This window comes from Polypterus senegalus, chromosome 15, assembly GCF_016835505.1.
Source record: "Polypterus senegalus isolate Bchr_013 chromosome 15, ASM1683550v1, whole genome shotgun sequence".
Taxonomy (NCBI): Eukaryota; Metazoa; Chordata; class Cladistia; order Polypteriformes; family Polypteridae; genus Polypterus; species Polypterus senegalus.
Genome location: NC_053168.1, coordinates 21,042,303 through 21,067,316, shown reverse-complemented (window position 1 = coordinate 21,067,316; position 25,014 = coordinate 21,042,303). Strand labels below are relative to the sequence as shown.

At 44.4% G+C, this 25,014-nt stretch overlaps 1 protein-coding gene across 5 annotated transcripts in view; it reads right to left on the bottom strand.

Moving 5' to 3' along the window:
• Positions 1-25,014, bottom strand: part of LOC120515930 (plectin-like) — a 618,214-nt gene that overhangs the window by 237,069 nt on the left and 356,131 nt on the right. For 2 of the 5 annotated variants that reach the window (XM_039737307.1, XM_039737308.1), the window contains exon 1: positions 447-2,111. The exons of the other annotated variants lie outside the window; for them this stretch is intronic. In XM_039737307.1, the coding sequence (XP_039593241.1) occupies positions 447-1,899 (1,453 nt within the window). In that variant the 5' untranslated portion in view covers positions 1,900-2,111. Of the gene's footprint in view, positions 1-446; positions 2,112-25,014 lie in introns of those variants that run through there. 5 annotated transcript variants of the gene reach the window in all.

The window sequence follows — 25,014 nt, the reverse complement described above, 5'->3', positions numbered from 1 at the left end:
CACCGACTTCCTAACCCGGCGAGGGGTTTTCTGTCTGTACAATCTACCATCTTACAAGGGCCTGCAACCTAATCTCTAAATGTTAATTTTAGCACCGAAAGGAGAAAAAAAAAAAGAATCTGCCAGAGAGCAAGCCGTGCTTTGCGGTTAAATTAAACAACGGTTTCTAGGAACTCAAGCTCTTTAATACTTTTTTGTTTTCCTTGTCACCATAACGAATGCCAGATTTAAAAAAAGAATTGCTGCTTAATCTCCAAAACACGCCGACCTGAAACATCAAGTTCCATTCCTGGCATTTACGTTAGCACGGCACGAAAACCACCCCACCATACTCCACACACATAAGGCCTTGGACATGCATGGACAGAACCTATAAATCAAAGGACTACCACCTACGCGTAAAGAGAGAGACGGGAAACGGAAACGCGAGTAGAGCATTGTCAAACCTTCGATGGGGACGGCCTCCGATCCTGCCTGTGATCCTCCCACTTCAGAGGCTCTTTGGACCTCGATTTCTTCCTGCTGCTCCGTCAGTTGTTGCTGGCTGTCTTCCTGAGGGCCCGGCAGGACCACTTCAGGCTCTCCTTTGTTGGCTGCCAAAGATGGCTCAGGGATGGAGGCCTGGAGTATCTCCCATGAGCTCTGGGTAATGGAGATGGTCTCCACCTCTAATACTGTTTTGTCTTTGCAGGTCTCCTGGCTTTCCAAGACCTCTGCACTAGCGTTGAGGCTAGCTTTAGAACTATCTTGGACATCCTGTGCTGCGAGCCTTTGAACCTCAACTTTTCTTTCCAATATGGCTCCATCATTTTGGCCATCCTTCTGGTCAGAGCTGGAAGCTGAGGCCTTTGCACTTTTTTCCAGTGCTGGCTTCTTGGTCTTCTGGTCAACAGAAATGCTTTGTGGTTTTTCCTTTTTCAGAGGGAGGGGAGCCTCCACCACAGTGGATGAAGGTGGCAGTGGAGCTCTGACAGCAGAGACACTACTCTGGTTCACGTTTTCTTCCACTACCTTCAGCTTTTCCTGTGGAGGGGCCTGGACTTCCTGCTTGAGTGCAGGTTTCGACTGCAAACCTTTCTTGGACTGGGCTCTTTCTATGGGTTCATCCGTTCTTCTCTTCTGTCCTTCGCGAAGCTCATTTGCTGCTTGCACCTTCTGGAGCATAACAACTTCCTTGTTCTGAAGCTCCCGATAATCCATGGTGGCATCCTCTGCCACATTCCATTTGGAGATGGAGACTTCATGTTGCATGCGAGATCCTTTCTCTTTCTTAGCTGGCACTTTCTCCTCTGTAACCATTTGTGTCACCTTTCTGTGTCCATGGGCTTCCACAGGAGAGGCTTGTCTTTCTACAGACCCGGCAGAAGATGGTTTAGCCATGGCCTGGTATGCACGAGACGACTGTAGTACTGAAGAACTCGTCTGACTCAAAAGGCTTTCATCCACTTGTCTCTTCCGGTACGCCTGACGATCCATCGCAGAATCCATGGAACCAGCAGCAAAAGCCGAAGACGGTTTAGCAGCATATGACGTGTGGCCTTCCACAGTTTGGACCCGAGCCGCTCTACGGGACACATCCAGCATAGCAGTGGGGCGGCGTACCCGCTGCAGCGACGATGGCACGATTTCAGGTGGCAGTTTCAGGTAGTCCCTCAAATAAGCGATGCCTTCATTGTTGAGGTACCAGTAGAAGTGCTTCCAAGAGTAGGTCTCGCGGACGTAACCCCGCGATTTCAGGGAGGTCATGGCTTTGATCACCTGCAGGTTGGTGACCCCACGAATCTCCGGGTGCTTGCTTTGCGGCCTCTTGTCCTTCTTGGCCACCAGAACCCCATCACGAAACAGCAGTTCATAAATGGCCTTCAAGTCCCCCAAGGGCATCAACATTCCGGCCACCATCTTCACGTGTCACGATGAATGAACAGATGAATGAGTGTGCTCCTAAAATGGAGAGCTCTGATCTGTTACACCACAAATATGTGTATACCTAGTAAAAATCTGCACTTCTCTCCTCAGACTTCAGTGGCAGCGCTTGCTGCCAGGTCAGTTGATTCAAAGGGTCCTTTGGCTTGCTTTCCTTTTTTTTTTTTTCCTCTCTTACTTTTCCTTGTAGAATAAATATTTAGAAAAAAAAAAAAATCTAGAAAAGTATATTTTAAAAAAAAGTGTTCCCTGTGTCAGGATTGCTTGCAAGCCAGTAGGTTATGGCTTAGCAAGAAGGCTCTGACAGTCAGCGCTCCACAGTTTGCTCACAGCTCCTCCTACCTTCACTCCAGTTGAGGAAGAAACAACAAGGGAATGAGAAACAGAGAGAGAATCAAAAATGGAGCGACACGCTTCTAAAGTGCCAGAGCACATGGAATCAGTCTAGGCAGTGAGTGACTAAAACAGCGCACACTTAACACACGCCCAACAGGGCTAGCACATGCTCTCTCCGGGAGAAAGTGGGATGGTCTTACAGTCAAAAAAAAAAAAAAAAAAAAACCAAGAGACGGAGTTAAAAAAAAAAAAAAGAGAGAGAGAGAAAGAAAGAAGCGCCTGGAGCCACGCTGCAGAACTCCTGACAGGCTTTCACATGCGAAGCAAACGCCCAGCCAATCGGCACTTTCCTTCCTCTTCCTGCTGAACATATTTAGGTGGAGAGAACGCCCATCTCCACATTTGGGATGAGGACATTCGGAGCCCGTCTGTCCCTCACTTGTCTTAGGGCTTTCAGCGTGAACATTCAGAGGGGCTGTTGCATCATTTGTTAGAATCTGGGCGTAGGACTACGAGCAATTAAAGGCGACTCTGATTCATTCAACCTTTAGCAGGGACCGCAACGCAGAAGAAGCCAAGAAAGAAAAAGAAAAAACTTGTTCACGACTTCCTCTACATTATTCATCTTAAAAATATTCTCCCTGCTTGGGCTTACTAGACTTCTCGGCAAAGCCTTAAAGGTTCTTGTGTTCCAGGGCTTTCTATAATGCCTTGTTTTATACCTATAGGCATACATGTCATCCCTCCATTTCCCAAACCTATACTTTCCATTTGAAAGCCTGTCTGTAGTTCAACTAACCAGATGCCAGTCAATGTTTAGGACTTCATCCATACATTTTCTAAGGCTTTCTTCTGTTTCTGGTCCTGAACCTTTTCCAGCTGTATTGGGAAATCAGCCATTCATTTACTGAATCCAATTTACTTAATTCAATTTCAGGGCTGAATGGAGCCTGGCAGCATACAGATTTCAATTTACTCATCAGTTTTCTTAAGGTGCTTTTATAAGTTGAGGGAGATGCTTGGTGTGTGGGTGTGTTTGTGTGTGTCCTGCGGTGGGTTGGTTCCTGCCTTGTGCCCTGTGTTGGCTGGGATTGGCTCCAGCAGACCCCCGTGACCCTGTATTCGGATTCAGCGGGTTGGAAAATGGATGGATGGATGGATGGATGGGAGATGCACCCTAACCTAGTAGCACCAGCAGGATGGCTGAACCCTCTGAATGAAGTTTTAGGGATACAGGCAGCCAGAGTCTAACCCTGCAGAATCGGTGCAAGGCAGGAATAAGGAAATCCTTATTTAGTGTATATAGTAGTGTGTGTGTGTACGTGTGTCTATGCACAGTGGTGCCTCGTACTTCGAACGATTCTAACTTTGAACGTTTCAGAGTTCAAATGCTAAATTTGAGAGAAATTTGATCTGGAGTTCGTATGCTTCTACGTTCGAACAGTGCGTGCAGTGAAAAAACGCACCAACAGATGGCGCTTATGCAGCGAGCATAGGTATCGTCTGTTGTGAGCCCAAGTGGTCTCTCGGTCTCACGGTGAAAGCATCTCTTGAGTTACGCTCGTGTCTCTTCAGCGCTTTCTTCACTTTATTTTTGGTGTGTTTGGTTATATACTGTATATGACTCCCTATCTATTAACTATGGCATCTACACAGGACATCAGCACTCCTCACCAAAGTACAGCAAATGCAATTTTCATTTTATTATATAGCATTTATGTATTTTAATAATTGATTTAATGTTTTTATTTATTATTTAGGACATTTAATTGTGTTATTTTACCATATTTATTGAAATGGGTTTTGCTTAGGGTCAGGGAACTGATTATTTCACCTTCCATTATTTCTAATGGGGAAAATTGATTCGGATGTCAAACAATTCAGAGTTTGAATGGCCGCCTGAAACGAATATACAAATATATATCGTGACTACAAGGGGACGCTCCAGCTCCCCAAACACCCAACCCAGACAGGCTCTAGACACAAGTTTAGCACTAAAGAGGTTTTTATTGTGGAAAACTCTTCTCTGTAAGTGTTTCCCACCACCAACATAAGTACAGATAAGCACAGCAAGCAACACTCTGTCTTCTTGTCTTTTCTTCTCTTGGTCTCTCACTCTCTGCCTCCCAACAAGCTTCGCCTTCCTCCTCCTCCCAACTCTGGCTCCTGAAGTTGAGGCAGCCAGCTTCTATTATGCAGAACCTGGGAGTACCTCCGGTGTTCAGTAAGTGTGGTGTGGAAGCACTTCTGGGTGAGGTGGAAGCCCAATGAAAAGCTTGCCAGTCCCCACTGCACCCACTGGCAGAAACCATGGGACCCAAACAAGTTGTACCAAAGAACTCCCATCTCCCATGATGCACCCCGTCAACCCAGGGGGGCTGCCATATAGCAACCTGGGGGATTCCTGTGCATGCTATCTCCCCTAGTCCTTTCCATCTCATGGGTGTCCCCGGCTGTCCGTCAAAATACATATACAGTATATATTATATGGTATGATAAAGCACAGGCGGCACGGTGGCGCATTGGTAGTGCTGCTGCATTGCAGCAGGGGCAGCTCTAGGCTCGTGGCGGCCCTGGGCAGAGAAAGAATCGGTGGCCCCTTCGCCCGCCAATGTCAATATGGTATCTTATGCATGGCGGATGGCCACATCCGTTGCGGACACTGCATAGCCACCTCGTACTCATGACACAAACATTTAACCTATGATAAAGTTCAGGATTGCTCCTTCCTATGACGCAATGAAAGCCTCCTGAGCTGCCTTTCTCGTTCATTTTGAATAACCTGATTCATGTACTCGAAATCTCTTCATTTTGCTTAGAATGGGTATGCGAATGTCTTGTGTGCCCTATCCGACCAGATATGCACTAACGGCGGCACGGTGGCACAGTGGTAGCGCTGCTGCCTCACAGTTAGGAGATCCGGGTTTGCTTCCCGGGTCCTCCCTGCGTGGAGTTTGCATGTTCTCCCCGTGTCTGCGTGGGTTTCCTCCCACAATCCAAAGACATGCAGGTTAGGTGGATTGGCAATTCTAAATTGGCCCTAGTGTGTGCTTGGTGTGTTTGTGTGTGTCCTGCGGTGGGTTGGCACCCTGCCCGGGATTGGTTCCTGCCTTGTGCCCTGTGTTGGCTGGGATTGGCTCCGGCAGACCCCCGTGACCCTGTAATCGGATTCAGCGGGTTAGAAAATGGATGGATGGATATTGCACTAACACTAACACGATACTTTATTGAAACTTGGTGAAACATTATCTTGTAAGACGACTCGCCCACTCTCTTTCTCTTTCTGTTTTATATTCAATATATATTGGCGTGGCTCTTCCCACTTCTGTGTGCGGTTGATATGCCTGATCGACCTTCTCCATACAGCTCGGTCCTGCACCTCCTTTACCTGCAGAGCTTCTTTTACTTTATCTGTCCACCTCTGCTTTGGCCTATTGAAGATTATTTATTGAACCTGTTACAGATCTTAACAAAAGTTCTTTCTGGACCCTTCATGTGGATTTTTGGGAATGAAATATTGTTTCCACTATGATATAGTTTCTTAAACTATGGGTCACAACACATTTAAGAGTCATGGGTTCCCAGCTTTTGGGTCACACAGAGTCATAATTCATCCTGATTATTCCATGGGAAATGGACACAAACATTTTGCCAAACCTCTCATGATGGATCAATGCAGACAATTGTCATTTCTCTGTTATGAACTGCAGCAGTGATTCTCCAAGGAGGATGGCATGACTGTATGTGGTGATTCTCTAAGGGGCACCCAGGATGACTGTTCATTGCAAGTTGAGTTAATTGCTAACTCTAAATTAGTGCACTGCATGACAGACTGGCAACCTGTCCATTGTTGCTTTTTATGAACCCTCCAGGATCATTAGAGAGGCAGGAGCCACAGACAGTTGCAGCTCAGCTGCAGTCAACCACAGTGCACACAAACCCAGACTTGCACGCTTAACCCTGTCAGGCCAGCAAACCCCATAAACAGGTGGAAAGTGGGAGGTAATTCAAATAGACAGCAAGAGAGGCCACATCGACAGTCAGTCACCGGGCAGAAGCAAGAAGTGGCTGCTGTGTGCCTTGTTAGTGAAAAATACTGCATTAGGCTATGCTAAACAAGCAATTCCTGTAAGATGTATAGAGTGAAAAAGAAAAAGAAATGATGAAGAAAATATTGATTTGACACATCATCACTGTCTAAATCAGAACTTCTTAAACTCAGTTCTGGAGACCCCCTGTAGCTGCAGCTGGTACAGTGAGTTTCACAAGCAGTCAGTCTAGATAGATAGATAGATAGATAGATAGATAGATAGATATGAAAGGCACTATATAATAGATAGATAGATAGATAGATAGATAGATAGATAGATAGATATAGATAGAGGCACTATATAATAGATAGATAGACTGAGAGACAGACAGATAGATAGATAGATAGATATGTAAGTCACTATATAATAGATAGATAGATAGATAGATAGATAGATAGATAGATAGATAGATAGATATGAAAGGCACTATATAATAGACAGACAGACTGAGAGACAGACAGATAGATAGATAGATAGATAGATAGATAGATAGATAGATAGATAGATAGATAGATAGATAGATATGTAAGTCACTATATAATAGATAGATAGATAGATAGATAGATAGATAGATAGATAGATAGATATGAAAGGCACTATATAATAGATAAACAGACAGATAGATAGATAGATAGATAGATAGATAGATAGATAGATAGATAGATAGATAGATAGATAGATATAGACAGATAGATAGATAGATAGATAGACAGATAGACAGATAGATAGATAGATAGATAGATAGATAGATAGATAGATAGATAGATAGATAGACAGATGGATATGAAAGGCACTATATAATAGATAGATAGATAGATAGACAGGGAAGGCAGTATATGATACACAGATAGATAGATAGATAGATAGATAGATAGATAGATAGATAGATAGATAGATAGATAGATAAGATGTACTAAATAATGGATAGATAGATATTTATATTTTTAAAATGACCTTTATTATGAACATTAACAAAAATACACAGTCATAAGACAAACAGTCCCAATATTCAAGATAAACAAAAGGTATATATCAGACAACTACCACTACTCCCCCTTTACACTCCTCCTACTCCTCACATAAATAAAAAGTTAATTCATTAAAATACAAAGACCACCACTACTCCCCCTTTACACTCCTCCTACTCCGCACATTAATTAGAGCATATTGTTGATGCCCACCAATACTTTTCATTCCCAGTTGATCACCAGTCCACAGCACACAGTACCTGTCGTGTCCCCCACATGTCGCTGAACATTTCTAAATTGTTTGTCAGTTTATGGTACATGAATTCGAGTTTCAGTCGACTCTTAATTAAAACTTTGAACAGCAGCAGAGCGTCGGTCCCCATGAGGTTTTTCTCTTTATTCCTCCTTGTTTTTAGGACTGCGAACTTGGCCTGTCCTAAGAGGAAATTCCCAAGAACAGACTTATTCCTATTTTTTTGATTATAGTTGATAGATAGATAGATAGATAGATAGATAGATAGATAGATAGATAGATAGATAGATAGATAGATGTGAAAGGCACTATATAATAGATAGATAGATAGATAGATAGATAGATAGATAGATAGATAGATAGATAGATAGATAGATAGATGTTCATTCTCTCTTGCTCCTTTACTACCCCCATGGGGTCGAGAGTGTACCCCATAACTGAGCTGCCCTCTTACTTAACCTGCTGACTTGGTGGGCCTCACGTCAAAGCGATATTAGCAGCCCAACACAACACAGATAACTTGGCAAACAACACTTAATGCTGAAAGAGCTGCATCTGCTTCAGCGTCAGACCTGCTAATGTGCTTATTACCAAATAATGAATTCAATTACCTGGAAATCATGAGGATGAAACATAAAAATCAAGTTAAAAAAGGTTTATGTCATAGACATAAATGTTTTGTTCCTTTTGAACAAAAAGGTACTAAACTTAGTTTCCTCATTTTTGACCCCCCAAAACACAGAAACTGGTAAATGAGTTTGAGAGCCACTGATTTGAGTCAAACACCTGATGCAGAATCGTCCCCACTGGCTTGACTGGCCCTCATCACCAAACAAACACAACTGGCACTCCATGTGGCGTTTGCCCAACTGTCAGCTCTGCTCGTTGTCGTCATTATTAGGATATAATTATGGCAAAAAACTACACAAAAAGGCAAATGGCTTGAAAACTGCAAGAAAGAGGTAAAGCATTTAAAACGTTTAACAAAAATAGAAATCTTGCTTTGCTAAATGTCTTGTAAATATGTAAATATCACAATGCTGTGCTTTTCAGAACTCAGAATGAGAGAGGAGGAAAAAAGACCAGTTAAATAAATGAGATCACTTTGAGATAAAATGACTCACTGATTGTGAAACTGGATGAAACAAAACCCTGCAGCCGCATGCGGTTTAAATCAAATGTTTAAATGAATCTTTACCTTTATGTGTAAGTGTTATGTAATTAGTAATTGGTAAAGTTTGTAATTGCATTTTACCTGTAAAACTGTTACAGCATTTTGAGCCTGTAATCAGCAGATAAGGACTATATTAAAAAAAAATTCATTTGAATTGGAGGGTGCAAAGTGCAAACTGGGAACTGACCGCACTAACGAGTGTACCACCATTCCCTGTCTAGGGATTGTTCCTGTTCTTTTGTGAAATAAGCTTCCCATTATTCAGAAGTTCAGCAAATGGGTGGACAGGTTATGTGTGTTGTATGAGAATTAAGGGGTGACCAACCTGCTACATGAGCAATGGAGTGGCATCACCAACTGCACTGAAGCCTTGTGGGCTTGATATGTCTGCTCCACACTCGGGAGGTGACCATGAAGTCATTATGTGAGAAAAGACAGGGAATTTCATTACAGTATGCTGTTTGCTGCATGTATGTATGTGTATATTGTGGCAAAGGCGCTATATAGGCGTCAACCCGACATAGACTGGCAACAGAAGCACGTGTAGAAATAAACAAAAAGGTTTTCATTTTTCTTCGTCTGTTGGCTACGCCTTCCTCATACCCACAGACACAACACATTCCCAAAGCACACAAAAGCAAAAACACCACAACACACTCTTCTTCCTTCACTCCTCCCAGGGCAGCTTCGTCCGTCCCTTCCCAACTTTGACGCCCTGAATAGTGGCTGCAGGCTCCCGTTAAAGTGCTCCCGGAAGTGCTCCAGGTGGTAATTGGCTTAATTAGGCTGCACTTCCGGGTGTGGCTGCATTCCAGCACATGGGCTCATTAAACCCGTGCAGCTCCTCTGGGTGGTGGCCATGGAGTCCAACAGGTCTGAGCCCTAAAGTCCCACACCTGTGGCCCCAGTGTAACCCAGGAGGGCTGCCACCACGCGTTCCAGGGGACACAGTGTGCATCCCATGGCTGCTCCCCTGGTCCCGGTGTCAGAGGGGCGCCCTGGCCAGGCATGGGTCCCAGCTGTCCGCCACTATATATATATATTGCCGGAAAGCAGCTGGAGCCCATCCGGGTTCCTATAAAAGGGGCCGCCTCCATCCAGTCATTGACAAGAGTCGGGTGGAAGAGTGGCAACGTGTGGAGGAGGAAGGAGGCGGTCAGAAGAGAAAGAAAAGAAAGAGAGAGAAAAGAAGAAGAGAAAGAAGAAGAAAGAGAAGGCATTGGAGTGGCCTGGACTGAGGGGTATTGTGGAGTAGAGTGTAGCTTTGTAATAATGAAGAATAAACCTGTGTTTGTGGGTGACATTAACGTGTCTACCTGTCTGTGTCCGGGGCGAGGTTCACAATATATATATATCTATCCATCCATTTTCTAACCCGCCGAATCCGAACATAGGGTCACGGGGGTCTGCTGGAGCCAATCCCAGCCAACACAGGGCGCAAGGCAGGAAAGAAACCACAGGCAGGGTGCCAGCCCGCCACAGTGTGTATGTATATATATATATATATATATATATATATATATATATATATACACACACAGTATATACACATACATACTGTCACAGGTGGCTGCAGGGCAAACCGGAGGACCAGAGGAGGGCTTACACCTCCCCCTGACCATGTAGGGGTGACTGCCCTGGTGGCTATGGGGATCACAGGTGCAAAGCTTTGAAGCTCAACCCTGTAGGGGCCTGTGGTCACCGCCAGGGGGCGCCCCAATGCCTTGGGAGCCCTGGACCTCAGCACTTCCACCACACCCGGAAGTGCTGGGGGGAAGAGGATCGGGGACACCCAGAGTGCTTCTGGGTGCGCAGCCGACGATTCTGCCACACTGGAGAGTGCCGGCGGAAGACTGTCAGAATGCACCTGGAACACATCCGGGTGATTATAAAAGGGGCCCGAAGAGAGAGAAGGCATTGAGTGAGAGGCCTGGACTTTTGGGGTTTGAGCGGCGTGGGTGACTTAGACGTGTCCACCTGTCTGTGTCCGGGCCGGCTTCCACAACATATATATATATATACAGTAATATACTATATACAAAATACTAGTCATGTTATCAGTCAACCACCACATCAACTGTAAACTACTCTGCTCAGAAGGACTGAATGACTGAAATAAAAGTGTTTTCTGCATTAAGTTTAAATATCTAGGATCAGTGGTGGCCCAAATGGAGAATTAGATGCAGAGATAACTCACAGAGTGCAGTGTGGATGGGACAATTGGAAGAAGGTATTGAGAGCACTGTGTAATCAAAGAATTTAGGCAAACGTGAAGATAAGGTTTTTAAGACAGTGGTAAGACCAGCAATGACATATGGAAATGAGACATGAGAAGTAAAGGGAGTGCAGGAGAAGAAGTTAGAAGTAGCCAAAATGAGAATTTGGAGATGAATGTGTGGAGTTACAAAAAAAGGACAGAATAAAAAACGAGAGAGGTGCAACAAAAGTGGGAGAGAGATCTAAGAAAGTACAGGAAAGTAGAAGTGGTATGGAGAGACAATGAATATGTGTGCAAAAGAGTGATGGGAATGGAAGTACAAGGGAAGAGAAAGTGAGGGGAGGCCAAAGTGGAGGTGGATGGATAAAGTAAAAGAAGATCTGAAGTAAAAGGGACTGACTGGGGAGTGATTACGTAATCCTGACACAGGGCGACATCACTCAAGACAGTGGTCATAATGTCTTTAGCAATGCCTAAAACCAAACTGAAGGACTGAAGGGACTGTTGTTTAAATCTCAAGGAGGCAAATAGAAGACATGGAAGGCATCTGGGAAGGACCATCTTCAGCTCCTACGGGCAACCAACACCAAATAGATGTGAACAGCCAGGGGTATCGTGCAGACCAGGCAAGGCCACCCTAGCAAGTATTCCACCATGAATGAGTACAAAGCGTTTCACGGAGGGCCTTCTGTCCTTACACAGGAGCTGAGACAGGAGACATCTAAAGTCTCTCCAACATGGTATTAAAGAAGGAAGGAGGGAGCACATCACTAAAAGAAATTAACCCAAGTGGCAATGTTCATTTTGACATCAGCCAACTTAGAAAAGGTGGAGGAGGATCAAGGTACGTGAGACCAAGTATCAAAAGTCTGCTGAGAAAAAGGAAAACAAACTAAATTAATGGAGAAGAAACGTCCAGTTCAGTATTATCAATCAGTCCTGTGTCTCGTCAGCCCTAAACGTTAATCCAGGAATCAAAGATGAATCGCTAAATAAAAACACATAAAGTAAAGTGCAAAGGTGTCTTCTGAATTGCCTACAAATTCGAATGACCAGGATGGCAACCTTGGAGCTCCGTCGTGATGAAATGTCAGCTTTGTGAACCTCAGAGGATTCTTGTATAGCAACACCGTAACAACTGATACTGAAAATGGCGATGCCCATAAAAACACTAATGTTGTCGGAAAAAGATACAAAAATTGATTTAATGTATACTTAGACATGTAATAAGATGTGTTACTTTCCTAAGAAAATGGGCCTCGGTTGCAGTGTCATCTTTTCCTGGATGTATCAGAAGTGCGATGTAACTAATGGAGAACTTGTATGTGAACAATATTTGCAGTTTGCTCATCTGTTTACATCATTTACTCAAGCATTTTCTTTTGCCTTATTCATCAGTTCTATGTTCAGGCTTCTATTTTTTTTTTTAAATATGGATTTACTCCAAAAATCATAGTCAGACCATTAAGTTCTAACATTCAGGGCCGGCACCAACATCTAGGTGAATTAGGTTTTGCCAAAGGCGCAGATCATAAGTAGGGGTAAAACCCAGCCACCGAACAGGCTGCACAGGTACATGGCTTATGCAATAAATCAGTGCGGTTAGGGTTAGGGTTTTATCCCTGTAAATGTACTTAAGTGAACACTTTGTGGGTACAGGAACGGAGACCCGGGAGTCACAGGTTTAGACAACCAAGGGTAGAACGTTTTATGAAGGAGTGAGGCTGAAAACAGAAGAGAAATAAGGATTGTACAGAAAAGAACCGGTGAACGTCATGAACTACATACAGTGTGGACTCCCCCGGTCTTCTGGGTGCAGGGGGACCCTTTAGTAAGCTGTGTTAGCATTTAAACTAACCAAGCAATGCTGTTGCTCTCGACTTGTCTTGGACCCGAGGACACCACTTCCTCCTCTGCTTCTCTCTTGCTCCCTTTTTGCTTCCAGAAAAGTAAGACCTACACTCACAGCCACAGCACCCACCACTGGCACTTGAGCTTTACAGTGAGTTTGCTAATCACGTCTTCCTTGAGCTTCAACCAAATTCTCCTCATTTATTTTCATGTACAGCAAACAGCCAAACCAACCTGGACTTCAGAAGAGGTCATCCATGTGAAGCTAAGTAAGTTTGGGCCCGGTCAGTACTTGGATAGGAGACCATCTAGGAAAAGCTTGGGTTGCTGCTGGAAGAGGAGCTGGTGAGGTCAGCAGGGCGCGTTTTACCTTGTGGTCTGAATGTGGATCACAATTTTCCCCAGTGCAGTGACAGGGACACTGTGCTGTAAAAATGGCGTTGTCTTTCAGATGAGACATAAAACACAAGGTCCTGACTGTCTGTTGTCATAAAAGATCTCTGGGCATCTTTCGTAAAGAGTAGGGAGTATCCCGATGTCCTGGCTACATTGCCCAACACAGCCTAGTCATTCTGGCTCCCTAATCATCCTCTACCTCGAACTGGCTAACTGTCTCTCACCCCTTCAGAACCTAACAGCTAATGTGTGGTGAGCATACTGGTGAGCATCCAGGTGGATGCTGCACATCGGTGGTAGTTGAAGTGGCTCCACACTTACTGAAACGCTTTGAGTAGTGAGAAAAGTGCTATACAAAAATATGAATTATTATTATTACGTAAATTAAGTGAAACTTAAAAAGTGAACATATTGACCGTCTCCCGCTACGTTTCTGAGATGTTCTTTATTTTCACCACATGTAGAGAAAGTAAAAGTCCACAGCATGGACTGTAATTTGTACCCTGAACTTGTAAATCACCTCGGGAGGAAGAGCCTACCAAATACACAATAATGACAGCAGTGGGTGAGTGGGGGCTCGGCAATTGACTGGTCACCCATGGCAGGCTGTTTCCTGCCTTGTGCCCCATGTCCCAAAGGGTAGCCTCCAGCTCCCTACAGCCCTGAAATGATTCGAGAATGTCATTTTATTTTGTCACCGAAGGTTTCTGATGTAACAGGAGGGCAATCCCAGTATGATGAGAAAGAAAACAGAAATAACACTTGTGAGATAAAATGGCATTCTAAAGCGTTATCCTATCTGAGCACGGCTTTGGAAAGAGCATTCCTCTTGTCGTAGCTATATAAAGAGTGCAGAACAAGAGGAATTAACTCTCACTTTCCCCTAACCTTACTCAGCGCTCTGGACGGCTATCAAATTTCAGGCCCCCTTTCTTTGGCCCACATGCTGTTTCTTTTTTGAGGGGCAGGGAGGTCTGTTAGGGGGGATGCTGCCCTTTAACAAATGCAAAAATATAACTGTGGTGTCCATCATCATCATCATCATGACAGATTTTATGCACTACGCTTCACATTTGTAAAAAGTAACTTAAATATGGGAATAACATCTCAGGAGCACTGACTGCTGAACTTGTATCTGCAAAGGTACAAACACCACAGGCCGTGTAGCGTTATGGACGTCAAACCCTGAGGTTGTGGGTTGAAATGCCACAACATTTTGGAAAACCAAAAGAAATGGAACCAATTCTATCATAAATGTTGTAAGTTGCCTTGGATAAAGGTGTCATCCAAATAAGTAAATGTTGTAGATGCCACACGGGCTGGACGGACATCCCAGCCAGGAAAGGAAGCAGACCCAGAAGGAAGAAGTGGACGGACAGCCCCTATAGAAGCAGAGAGATCGCTAGAGAACTGTTATTCCCCCCAGCACACTAGATGGCAGCAGTCCCCGATATCTCCACCCAGTGGGAAGCCAGCAGGGCATGCTGGGAAATGTAGTCTGGCAGGGCAGCCCTGCTGGAGTCACGGGGTGTCGCAAGAGGACGTTCCGGAGAAACAAGCTCCCTACGCAAATAATAAACTTCCGTGTGACCCGGAAGAACTTCCATCGGGCAATCACCCTGGCACCGGAAGTACTCCCGCCTTACTGCCTTACTCAGGCGAGTCGGAGCTGGGTGGTAGAGAGGCAACACTTGACTGGAGGAGGGCAGTGCGGTGGGGAGAGGAAAAGGACCAGTGATTTGAGAGTATTGGTGATATTTTTGGAGGTATCTAAATAAAATTCTGTGTTTTGGTGATTGTGTTGGGGTTTGGGGGTCACAGACACCCAGGGTTTATCACAATGTATTTAGTGTATTCCCATTTTACTTGAACAATGAAGATTTGGTTTCATACTGTACTTTGTCTAATTTTCTAATGGATTGTTAAAGAACATTTTTGGTAAACTGTCATCAACTGTCACTTGTGTGATGGTCATTCCAGACACACCCACACTGGGCCAACTTAGGCATGACAATTATTCTAAGACAAGACAGACACATGAGGCGCATGTTTTAAACATGGAGTCTCGGGGTCCGTGAGTATGGCTGCGGGGTGTTCGCATGGAAGAGAAAGGCAAAAAGTAAAGAGTTAAGTCCAGAGGTTAAAGGGAAGAAAGAAAAGGACCGTGGCAGAGCTAGTGCCGGTATTTAGAGAATGCAGGCAGTTGGGAAGGGACCCCCAAGATAAGTGAGCGTAAGTCCACGTTTGAGGGGTAGGGTCGCTCAGTGACCAACTGCTCCAAGTGGGCTCCCACAAACACAGAGGGATAGTGGCGGGAGACAGGAGAGCAGGACTCATGGGGTCCTCGCAGTTGTCGAGGGGAGGCAGTAAGGACAAGAGCAAGGCTTGGGGTAAAGTGAAGTGGCTGGGGGTGCAAGCTGTACAGAAGTATGACATCTCCTGATGCTGAGGGGGCCATAAAGATGTCAGTTTAAGAGGGAGGCACTGAGGCTCACAGTGGTTTTTAAAGAAGATCCTGACTGTGCTTCAATGGTTTATTTATTCATTTCTTGGTCTTTTCATCCTCTGCTTTAGCACTGGTTTTATTGGTTATTTATTCATTGTTGAAGATCACTACACTTGCACTTTGGGTTTTGAACCCACTATTGTTAGAATAAAGGTATTATGCTCCGTTTGCACCTTACTTGTGCCTGTCATGTGTCCTCATTGCTTGGCTCATCTCGGTCGCTGGTTCCAGGAGTGGCAGAAGCTGAAGTCATACCGGACTGTCACACAGTTGTATGTGGGTTTGCTGGAACTTGAGCTGGAAGTGTTATAAGGGAAGCCTGCTACCAAAAATGAACACGAGTACAATGCAGAACACAAAAATGTGCTAGAAATCTGAGGCATCTGCTGTACGAGACCAAGGCCTTCAATTACACAGTTAGTGGGCAGCTTCAGGGGCAAGGCAGAAAACGACCCTGGAATAAAAGATTCATCTCAAGGAAGGAAAGGCACGAAGTGAAAGGAATCTAGAAAGGACTTGCTTACCTTCGACTGGGACTCAGCATCTTCCCACCAACACCAACCTGATCTCAAAGTGAACAGCCAGTGGTATAGTGCCACAGCCAACCTAATGGCACATCTTTGGGAAGAAACGAGAGTGGATGGATATAAAACACTAAGGAAAAACTTGAAAACAGTAAAGGGAGGACGTCAGGGGAAGGAACAGAACCCAAGTCCGTGGAGCTGCGAGACTGCAACTCAGATCACTACACCTCTCTTCAGCGACTACTGCAGAAACGAGCACAGATCACTGTTTTATACTTGAATGCTGTTTTCTAACTCAGGCTACGTCAACATTACCACTCTTTCATTTCAAAACGGTGATGATCTCCGTTCATACTGGTCTGTACCACTGTGCCACCATGCCACCCATCAAAGACATAGCAAGTTAAGGTTAGTTATGGGAGTGGGCTCCATAATGGACTGACAGCAGGAATAGGCTCTGCTTCCCAGCAGCCATGACTTGGATTAAGCAGGTTTCACAATGTCCTGTTATTACTACCATTGCGTTCATAACAATTACTTAAGAACGGAGCGGATCGGTAATATCGGCATGTGTGGAGTCGCTTTGTTCAATTTCGAGTTTGCGTATCACGAATATGATGATACATTTTTAATATTTGATCTTTTACTGGTGTTCCTAACCTTGCAAGAGATACTCCCAGAAGGTTAAAAATATTTCAAGGTCAGGGATTATGAATACGAGCTTATGTTTGATCCTTTACTAGGGGTCTTGCCCTCTATGGACCTCCATCAGGGTTTCAGAAGTGAAGTATTACAAACAAGAAATTTTAGACTTTAAACTGAAGCTCATTTTTTGACATTTCAAATACTTCCATCCATCCATCCATTATCCAACCTGCTATATCCTAACTACAGGGTCACGGGGTCTGCTGGAGCCAATCCCAGCCAACACAGGGCACAAGGCAGGAAACAAACCCCAGGCAGGGCGACTCGGGCAAATTCAGATTTTTCATTATTCTTTATTTAGTAGACACCTTTACAAAAAGGCAAATCTACGACTGTAACTAGAGTACTGAATAATGAACGGGGTCACTCTCTCCCACAGCCTGCCGTCGATAAATCACTTTGGAGGGCAGCTGCCAGTTCACATTGTCTGGGAGCAACTGGAGAGACAGCTGCCTTCAAATCGGTGGCAGCGGCAACCTGGGAAGCTCAAGGGCAACCCTTTCTTTTTACATCAGCAAGTGTCAATTCAGCTCATTTGCAGTGTCATAAACTGTGATTACTTTCGTAGAAACACATTTTTATTGTACGCTGGCAAGATGTCAATTTTTTTTTTTCTCACACATTTTACAGGTTTACAAGTCTTAAAGCTAAAGTGAAGAGAACAAAAATGACATTATACCAAGAAAACAGTCATGCGATTTATCTTTTTGTTCTTAACGAGATCATTTTGGTCTCATCAGACCATGAAGCCTTCTCCCAGTTGACCTCAGAGTCTCCCAGGTGCCTTCTGTGTGTTTTTTTTTTTTTTTATCCCTCTTTGCCAGTCTCCCATAAAGCCATGACTGGTGAAGCACCCTGAAAACAATCGTTGTCTGCCCAGGCTCAGCCACTGGAGCTTGTGACTCCTTCATAGTTTTCAGGGGTGTCCTGGTGGCCTCATTTTCTTCTTGGCATGCATGGTCTTCAGTATGTTATTTTGCTGCCCTTGGCAAAAGTGAAAATGTTGCGTCCAAAACAATTGCTATACACATAATTGTAGATGGCAGAGAACTGGGGTGTGATAAGAATCGGGGTTGTCCCCCTTTGGTGATTCTGGCGTGCAGACACTTGACGGGTTTCATCAAGGACAGAGCGTGGCTTTTTAGTGATTTCACTGTGTGGATACTCAATGGAGTGCTTATGATTGCTGAAAGGGTTCCTTGGTGTTAGAGGGTCCAGCATGTGTACCCAGAATGTCTTGATGGTAGATCTGACACTCATTACAGTAAACTGTGTGTGCTACATGGTGGAGCCGGCCCTGCCTGCACGATCACAAAGTTGTGGTGGACGGCCTGCTCCTGGCAGATTTACCGCTGTGCCATACTCCTTAATCGCTGATCTAACTAGAAGTTCAATGACTTGGATATTTTCTTGTCTCCATCCCCTGCCTTGTCCTTTACATGCATTTTCTTGGGGTGTTCTTTTGTCTTCATTGTGTAGGTTAGCCCACCATACTGACTGCCCACAAGTTTTTTCCTTCCACTTTTCGGGGCATTTATTCTACAAGCAGCTGAAACACCAGATTGGTGGTCTCCATTAAACTATTTCTGGGACTTATAAAACCAATTGGCTACACCAATGTCATCATATGAAAGGCGACGAATACTTACTCACATTTGATTATTTTCTGTTATAAATTTGTAATTTAGACTATTTTGCAGAGCTGTTTTCACTTTGACATTAAAGTGCGAGTAGGAGGCAGCTAAAGGGTCCGAGTAAGTGTAATAAAACATCCGACCAGGGGGCGAAGGAGTACCTGCAAATCCTGCAAGGTTCTGGCACCTCAGAAGATGTCACTTCCAAAGCCGGCCCCTTTGCTGACATCACTTCTGAAGCTAGCCCCTTTGCTGACATCACTTCCGGAGCCGACCCTCTTTGCTGACATCACTTCCAAAGCGGGCCCCATTTGCTGACATCAATCCTGAAGCTGGCCCCTTTTTCCTGACGTCACTCCCAAAGCCGGCCACTTTTTGCTGACGTCACTCCCAAAGCCAGCCCCTTTGCTGACATCACTTCCAAAGCGGGCCCCATTTGCTGACATCATTCCCGAAGCTGGCCCCTTTTTGCTGACGTCCCGGCGCATTTGCTGAAATCACTTCCAGAGCTGGCCCCTTTGCTGACATCACTTCTGAAGCCGACCCCCTTTGCTGACATCAATCCTGAAGCCGGCCCCTTTGCTGACATCACTCCCGAAGCCGGCCACTTTGCTGACATCACTTCCGAAGCCGGCGCATTTGCTGACATCACTTCCAGAGCTGGCCCCTTTGCTGACATCACTTCCGGAGCCGGCCCCCTTTGCTGACATCACTCCTGAAGCCGGCCCCTTTGTTGACATCACTTCCGGTTCCAGCCATTTTGATGACATCAGTTCCTCTACAGGCCTTTAAAGCCTCCATCTTGGGCTACTATAGTCAGTTCTGTTTTGGACTCTCTTCTATGCACATCATGCTACTTATTTCAAACCCTGTTGCAGCTGGGAAAAACAATATACGGTTGGCTGCCCCAAACCTTTATGATGTCTGGACTCACTTGATTGTCATAAGAGTCTTGTTTCTCTTGCGCAAAGACAAAAAAGCCAAATTAACTCCACTGTGACTCCAAGTGATATAATATTAAAATGTAAAAACATCCAAGGGGTGAGTACTTTTCCTAGGCGCAGCATATTATGGTTTTATGGTGTCATTATTATCACGTGAGCTGCTTCAAGGTACTTTTGTCCGGCTCGCTAACAAAGCCGCCAAAGATGTGTTACACATTGACTAAACCTGCAGGCAAACACTTCACCGTACCCTCTGTATGTCACAAACACAGCTAAACTAATAATGTGCATGTGCTCTTTAAAAGGCAACTGCAGACCAGACCAGACAAATCCCCCATGAGCATTGAGGAACTTGATGTTGCAGTGCACACTAGGGAGTCCATTTCATATTTAGGTTTAAAACATGTGCTTCTTTCTTCGAGACACATTTGAAGGACATGAAGTCATCCATGACACTCTATTTTGGCCACTTGTGCTTGAATGCAATACATGGGTACTACAAGCCTAACATTTCTTGCACGTGGATTTGATTTGTGTAAACTGAGCAGACCACTTTAAAGATGCTGGACTAGGCCAACTCGTTTGAAACCCACTTGGAGTGCACCATTCATTGTCAATACACTGCATGAACACAAAAGACAAACCGCTTGTAATGGACCACACTGTGTAGGCACTTAGGTGGACGTAGCTTGTGATGACATGGCCGGTTTGCCATACAATGCACAATCAATTACCTCTCCTGCTTTACGATCAAAACGGTCAGTAAAAAAATGTCTCCACCAACCAACATGACCAGTAGCATTTAAGGGCCCTCTGGAAGTACGCCATCTCCCACCACTCCAGCTCTCTGCATAGTAACATTTTAAGGAAGAAAAACCATCCTCACAAAATAGGACAGACCTCCATGCCAACCTTCCTATGCAAATAAATCCAATTAAGGCATTGAGTGACAGCCGTGTCTTCATGAGAGGCACTGCTCACCACTCAGACCCACCACCTGAGAACACTTCAAAAAGCCACCCAACAATTTATTTCTTGTATATCCCAACATCACACGAAGAATGCCTCAGTGGGCTTTAACAGGCCCTGTTTTTTGACAGCCCCCCAGCTCTAAGGAAACAAGAAAAAAACTCCCAAAAAAACTTTTAGGAAAAATCAATGGAAGAAATCTCAAGAAGGTGCAATTCAGAGAGATAGAGATCATCTTCCAGGTAGGTTTAGCATGCAATGGATGTCTAAAGAACAGGGCAAAAACAACACACAGCAGACCACCTACCCACCCACCATGTAACTGGGGACGTTTATGGCACAAGTGACACACCTTCATCGCTGAGTAGTTACACTTGAAAAGCAATGCACACTTTGGGCAAAACATTGTCGCACGGGACATCCCCACCACTCCAGAGCTCTGACTAATAGCGCCTGAAGTAGTCGGAATACCAGTAGTTGCTGCTGTATGGTTAGTTTTTATCTTTAATTCATTCTGTGATTTCCCATAGCTTAGTATGCATCAGGTCGGTTTTGTTTTGTTTTTAAATCAAAGAATGTAGAGAAAAGCCAAGCAAAATGACACCTTTAGCCAATAAAAGGTGTCATTTTGCTTGGCTTTTCTCTACATTCATAATGGCTAACACGGTACAACAACCTAGTACTATAAATCAAAGAATTAAATTCTGACATTGATTTTGTTGTAAAACCCGCCATTAAAAATTTCAGTTACTTTGGCACCTTGCTGCAACACCACGTTTGTTTTATTATGGGCGCTGGCACTTTCTGATGGTTGCGTTGGTAAGTTTCTATGTAAATGTTTTATTGTTGTTTTGAGTTATTCTTTTCATGTCTTTATGTTATTTCTTTTCTTTCCCTTTGTAATTCTATAATTATGTTCCGTCTCTCTAAGTGATCTGTTGTACATTGTACATTTTGGGTGGAGCACCAAGAGGCGGGACTACCCTGACTTCACCGCTCCTGAGCAATCACTCAGGCTATGTAAGTGAGTGGAGAAGGCTCAGGAGCAGGAGATCATTCATCACCTGTGGAATTTGTTAGTATTGCTGTTTATTAAGTGTTGGATTTTCTGATTATTCTTGTTTTGTGTTAAAGATTCAGTCTTTTGGATATCACTTTTGCTTAGGATTGCCTTTTCCAATCAGTGTATCTGATCAAAATACAGTGACGCCCATGTAACACCTGGCTGCAGCAGATAGATGGTCATTTCCTGACGGTGGGACTGGACTGCGTGTCTGCCTAGAGGGGTGCCAATCGGGATCTCTAGCTGTTTTGTCATGTGGTGTGTGCGGCAACACGCTGTACCACTGCATGCTCCCCCAAACTGACCTGCACACTTGTTCTTCCTTTAATATCTACTATAAAACCAACAGTTGGCCCACCTTACCCGTATTTTGTGCATCCACAATTTTGACCCACTGCGCTTCGAAATTATTTTTAAAAATCTAGAATGTTCTCTGCCCTGCGGCTGGCTGGTGCCCTGCCCAGGGTTTGTTTCCTGCCTTGCGCCCTGTGTTGGCTGGGAATGGCTCCAGCAGACACCCCTTGACCCTGTAGTTAGGATACAGCGGGTTGGATAATGGATGGATGGATGGATGGATAGAATGTTCTCAAAAAAGAACAATGGCAATTCCCACATGCAGCACTGCCAGTTAGGTATGCACAAGAAGCAGGAAGTGCAGGCAGACCCAAGCCCAGACAACCCTCATTCCTGCGCTATCAGCACTTGTGTTCGCTTTACGCACACAATCGTCTTTATGTTTTTATGTAAGCCCCGAGCATCCACAATTATTGCACATCCATGGGGGGGTCCTGGAACCATATGCACGCACATAATGCCCGCTGACCTATTTTAGGGTGGGGGACCTGACAACTGTTGAGCTATGAGGTGCAGGTTCACCCATATTTGTATGAAAGGAGGAGGTTATGGGTGACTTGTGCAAGAAGCTCGACTTGTCTGAGCAGAGGTCCCATCGATCTGCTCTCACCTTCCATGTAGCTTTATTCTCACACTTTGTTGTTACCTTGTTAGATAATTATCTAGAAACCCTCGTCTCATTATCATCTTGGCAAAAGTATACAACAGGATCTGGGACCACTGGCTGCAAAGTCTGGGCTGCGAGCCAACATGACTCACAGGCGAAGTTTCTTTAAGCAGAAAGGTGGGGCACTACACGTCTTACCTTACCAGATCAAAGAGACGATAACATGCCTGCGAGGCGTCGTGTTGGTCGTGTACACTGAAATGGCGGCGGGGTAGGTCGAGCGAGCAGGTGTCATTCTGCTTCATTTTCGGCCTCAGTGCTTGTACCTTTCACCTGGTGGGCTTTAACTGGACTGCTAATACATGTTTTTGCAGATCTGATGCTAACTATGGTGCAAGGTAATGACGTACAATGCAAAGCCAGGCACACGGAGACAGACGATAAGATCGAAAGCAAATAGAGAGAGACTGATAGGATCTTTTGGCAACAGTGTAATCCAGCACTGACAGGACCCTTTAACACTGTGTCATAGGGAAAAGAATTAATTACCGCAGTCATAGTACCATTAGCAAATCTAACGATCATGTGACGGCGGGCAAAAGTGACTTGGTGTGCCCGCTATTTTATTTATTTGATTAATGGAGGAATAAAACACCCCATTCAGGTGTCATCCCTGTCTTGGAGTAAACTGCGTGGTCTCACCGACTATAATGGCTACTCTCAGGGTCAGCTACAGCCCCCTGCTTTCACTGTCCCTTAAGTCGGACCCATTCATTTTTAAGGCATTATTTTTTTAAATATATTCACTTAATGTTGCTACCTGTTGCTGAAAGCTTGAATGCTTCTTAAAATTGACATTAGTGTTATAAAAGTGGAGGGCAGTCTGCTCAGCACCCTGTAAGGCTCTTTAGTTTGTTAATAGACTCAACAAAGAAGGTGAGGTGAATGTTAAGAGGTTTTACGGCCTTCTCTGAAATATCCAAATATTGGGGGTGTGTGCTTCCCCCTCAGGACAGGCCATGGTTGTATTTGCTATTTTTCAGATATTCAAATTATGAATATTGCGATTATCTCATTTGCATTGCAAACCAACTAGTAAGATTATTCTTCAATTGAAGAGTGAAAATGTTCTTTGCAAACTGTGAATTCATAGTGAAATAATATTTTAGTTATGGTGGATAGCGCTGCTACCTCACAGTACTAGAGACCGGGCCTTCAATTCCAGGTCTGTGTGTTTTTGGGTCACCGAACCGAATACTCCATAAGAACATAAAAACATAAGAACTATGACAAACGAGAGGAGACCATTCGGTCCATCAAGCTTGTCATATAGCTAATAGCTAAGCTGCCCAATATCTCATCCAGATTCTTAGTAAAGATTTTCAAGGTTTCTGCGTCAGTCAACTCCATGACTCGGTGGTTTGTTCAAGATTCCCACACATTCTATGCACATCCCCTTCATTTCCAAGGGTGTCCTTAATTATGCGATGCACTGTTAAGTTGAATGAATTCTTCTGGAACTACTTAATCAGTGCCTTTGAGGATTCTGAAGAACGTCATCCCTATACCTTGCAGTAGCTCATCTGATGCTCACTCACCTAGCTTTAAACAATAGCATTATCATCTCTCCATAGAGGCAGTAGTCCTGTTAATTTTGATGACCTGGATGAGGTCCCCACACAGTCTGTTGAATTCTCTGAGTTTCTTGCAGTAGGACACGTCCTTAAGTGCCGGGGTGTACCTGGTTGTGCCCAGCTTTAAGTGCCGCTGTGTGTTTCTTGTAGTGTGGTGCTCAGAGCTGCTCACGATACTCCAGATGTGGTCTCACTAGGGCATTGTATAGTCTGAGCAGAACCTCCCTTGATTTATATTTATCACTTTTTACAATATAACCTAACATTTCATTTGCCTTTTTCATTGCTTCTGCACACTGCTTAGATGATGAAAATGCTGTATCAACATAAACTCCCAAATCATTTTCCGAGGTTGCTTCCTGTAGGACAGTGTCTCCCATCTTGTGTTTATAACTGACGTCCATTTTGCCCACATGTAGCACTTTGAATTTTTCTGCATTAAACCACATTTTTCAAGTGTTTGCCCAGTTCACCCAGTACTGCAGCCTCTTCCCACACCCCATAGCCATACAGATTAGGCTCCCTGGCAGCACTATGCTGTCCCAGTGTGCGTGAGTGTATAGGTGTGTGTGCACAGGCATGTCAACCAATGGGCCGACAGCCCATCTAGGGCGTGTTCCTGCTTTGCGCCTGATGATCCCAGTTACGGTCCCTTACTATATTAAGAGGTTTTTGAACAGGGATAGATGGATTTACACTTATGAACTGTTGAGAGGCAAATACCAATCTGACAGGGAGCTGCCTATTTCAGGATTCCAAAGTCTGTCTTCGGTATGAAGACAAACTGACCATTCGCCATTCCTGTGATCACCTTGATGACAAAAGCTGATGTCACATGATGGAAATTACAGTCATTGGCTAATA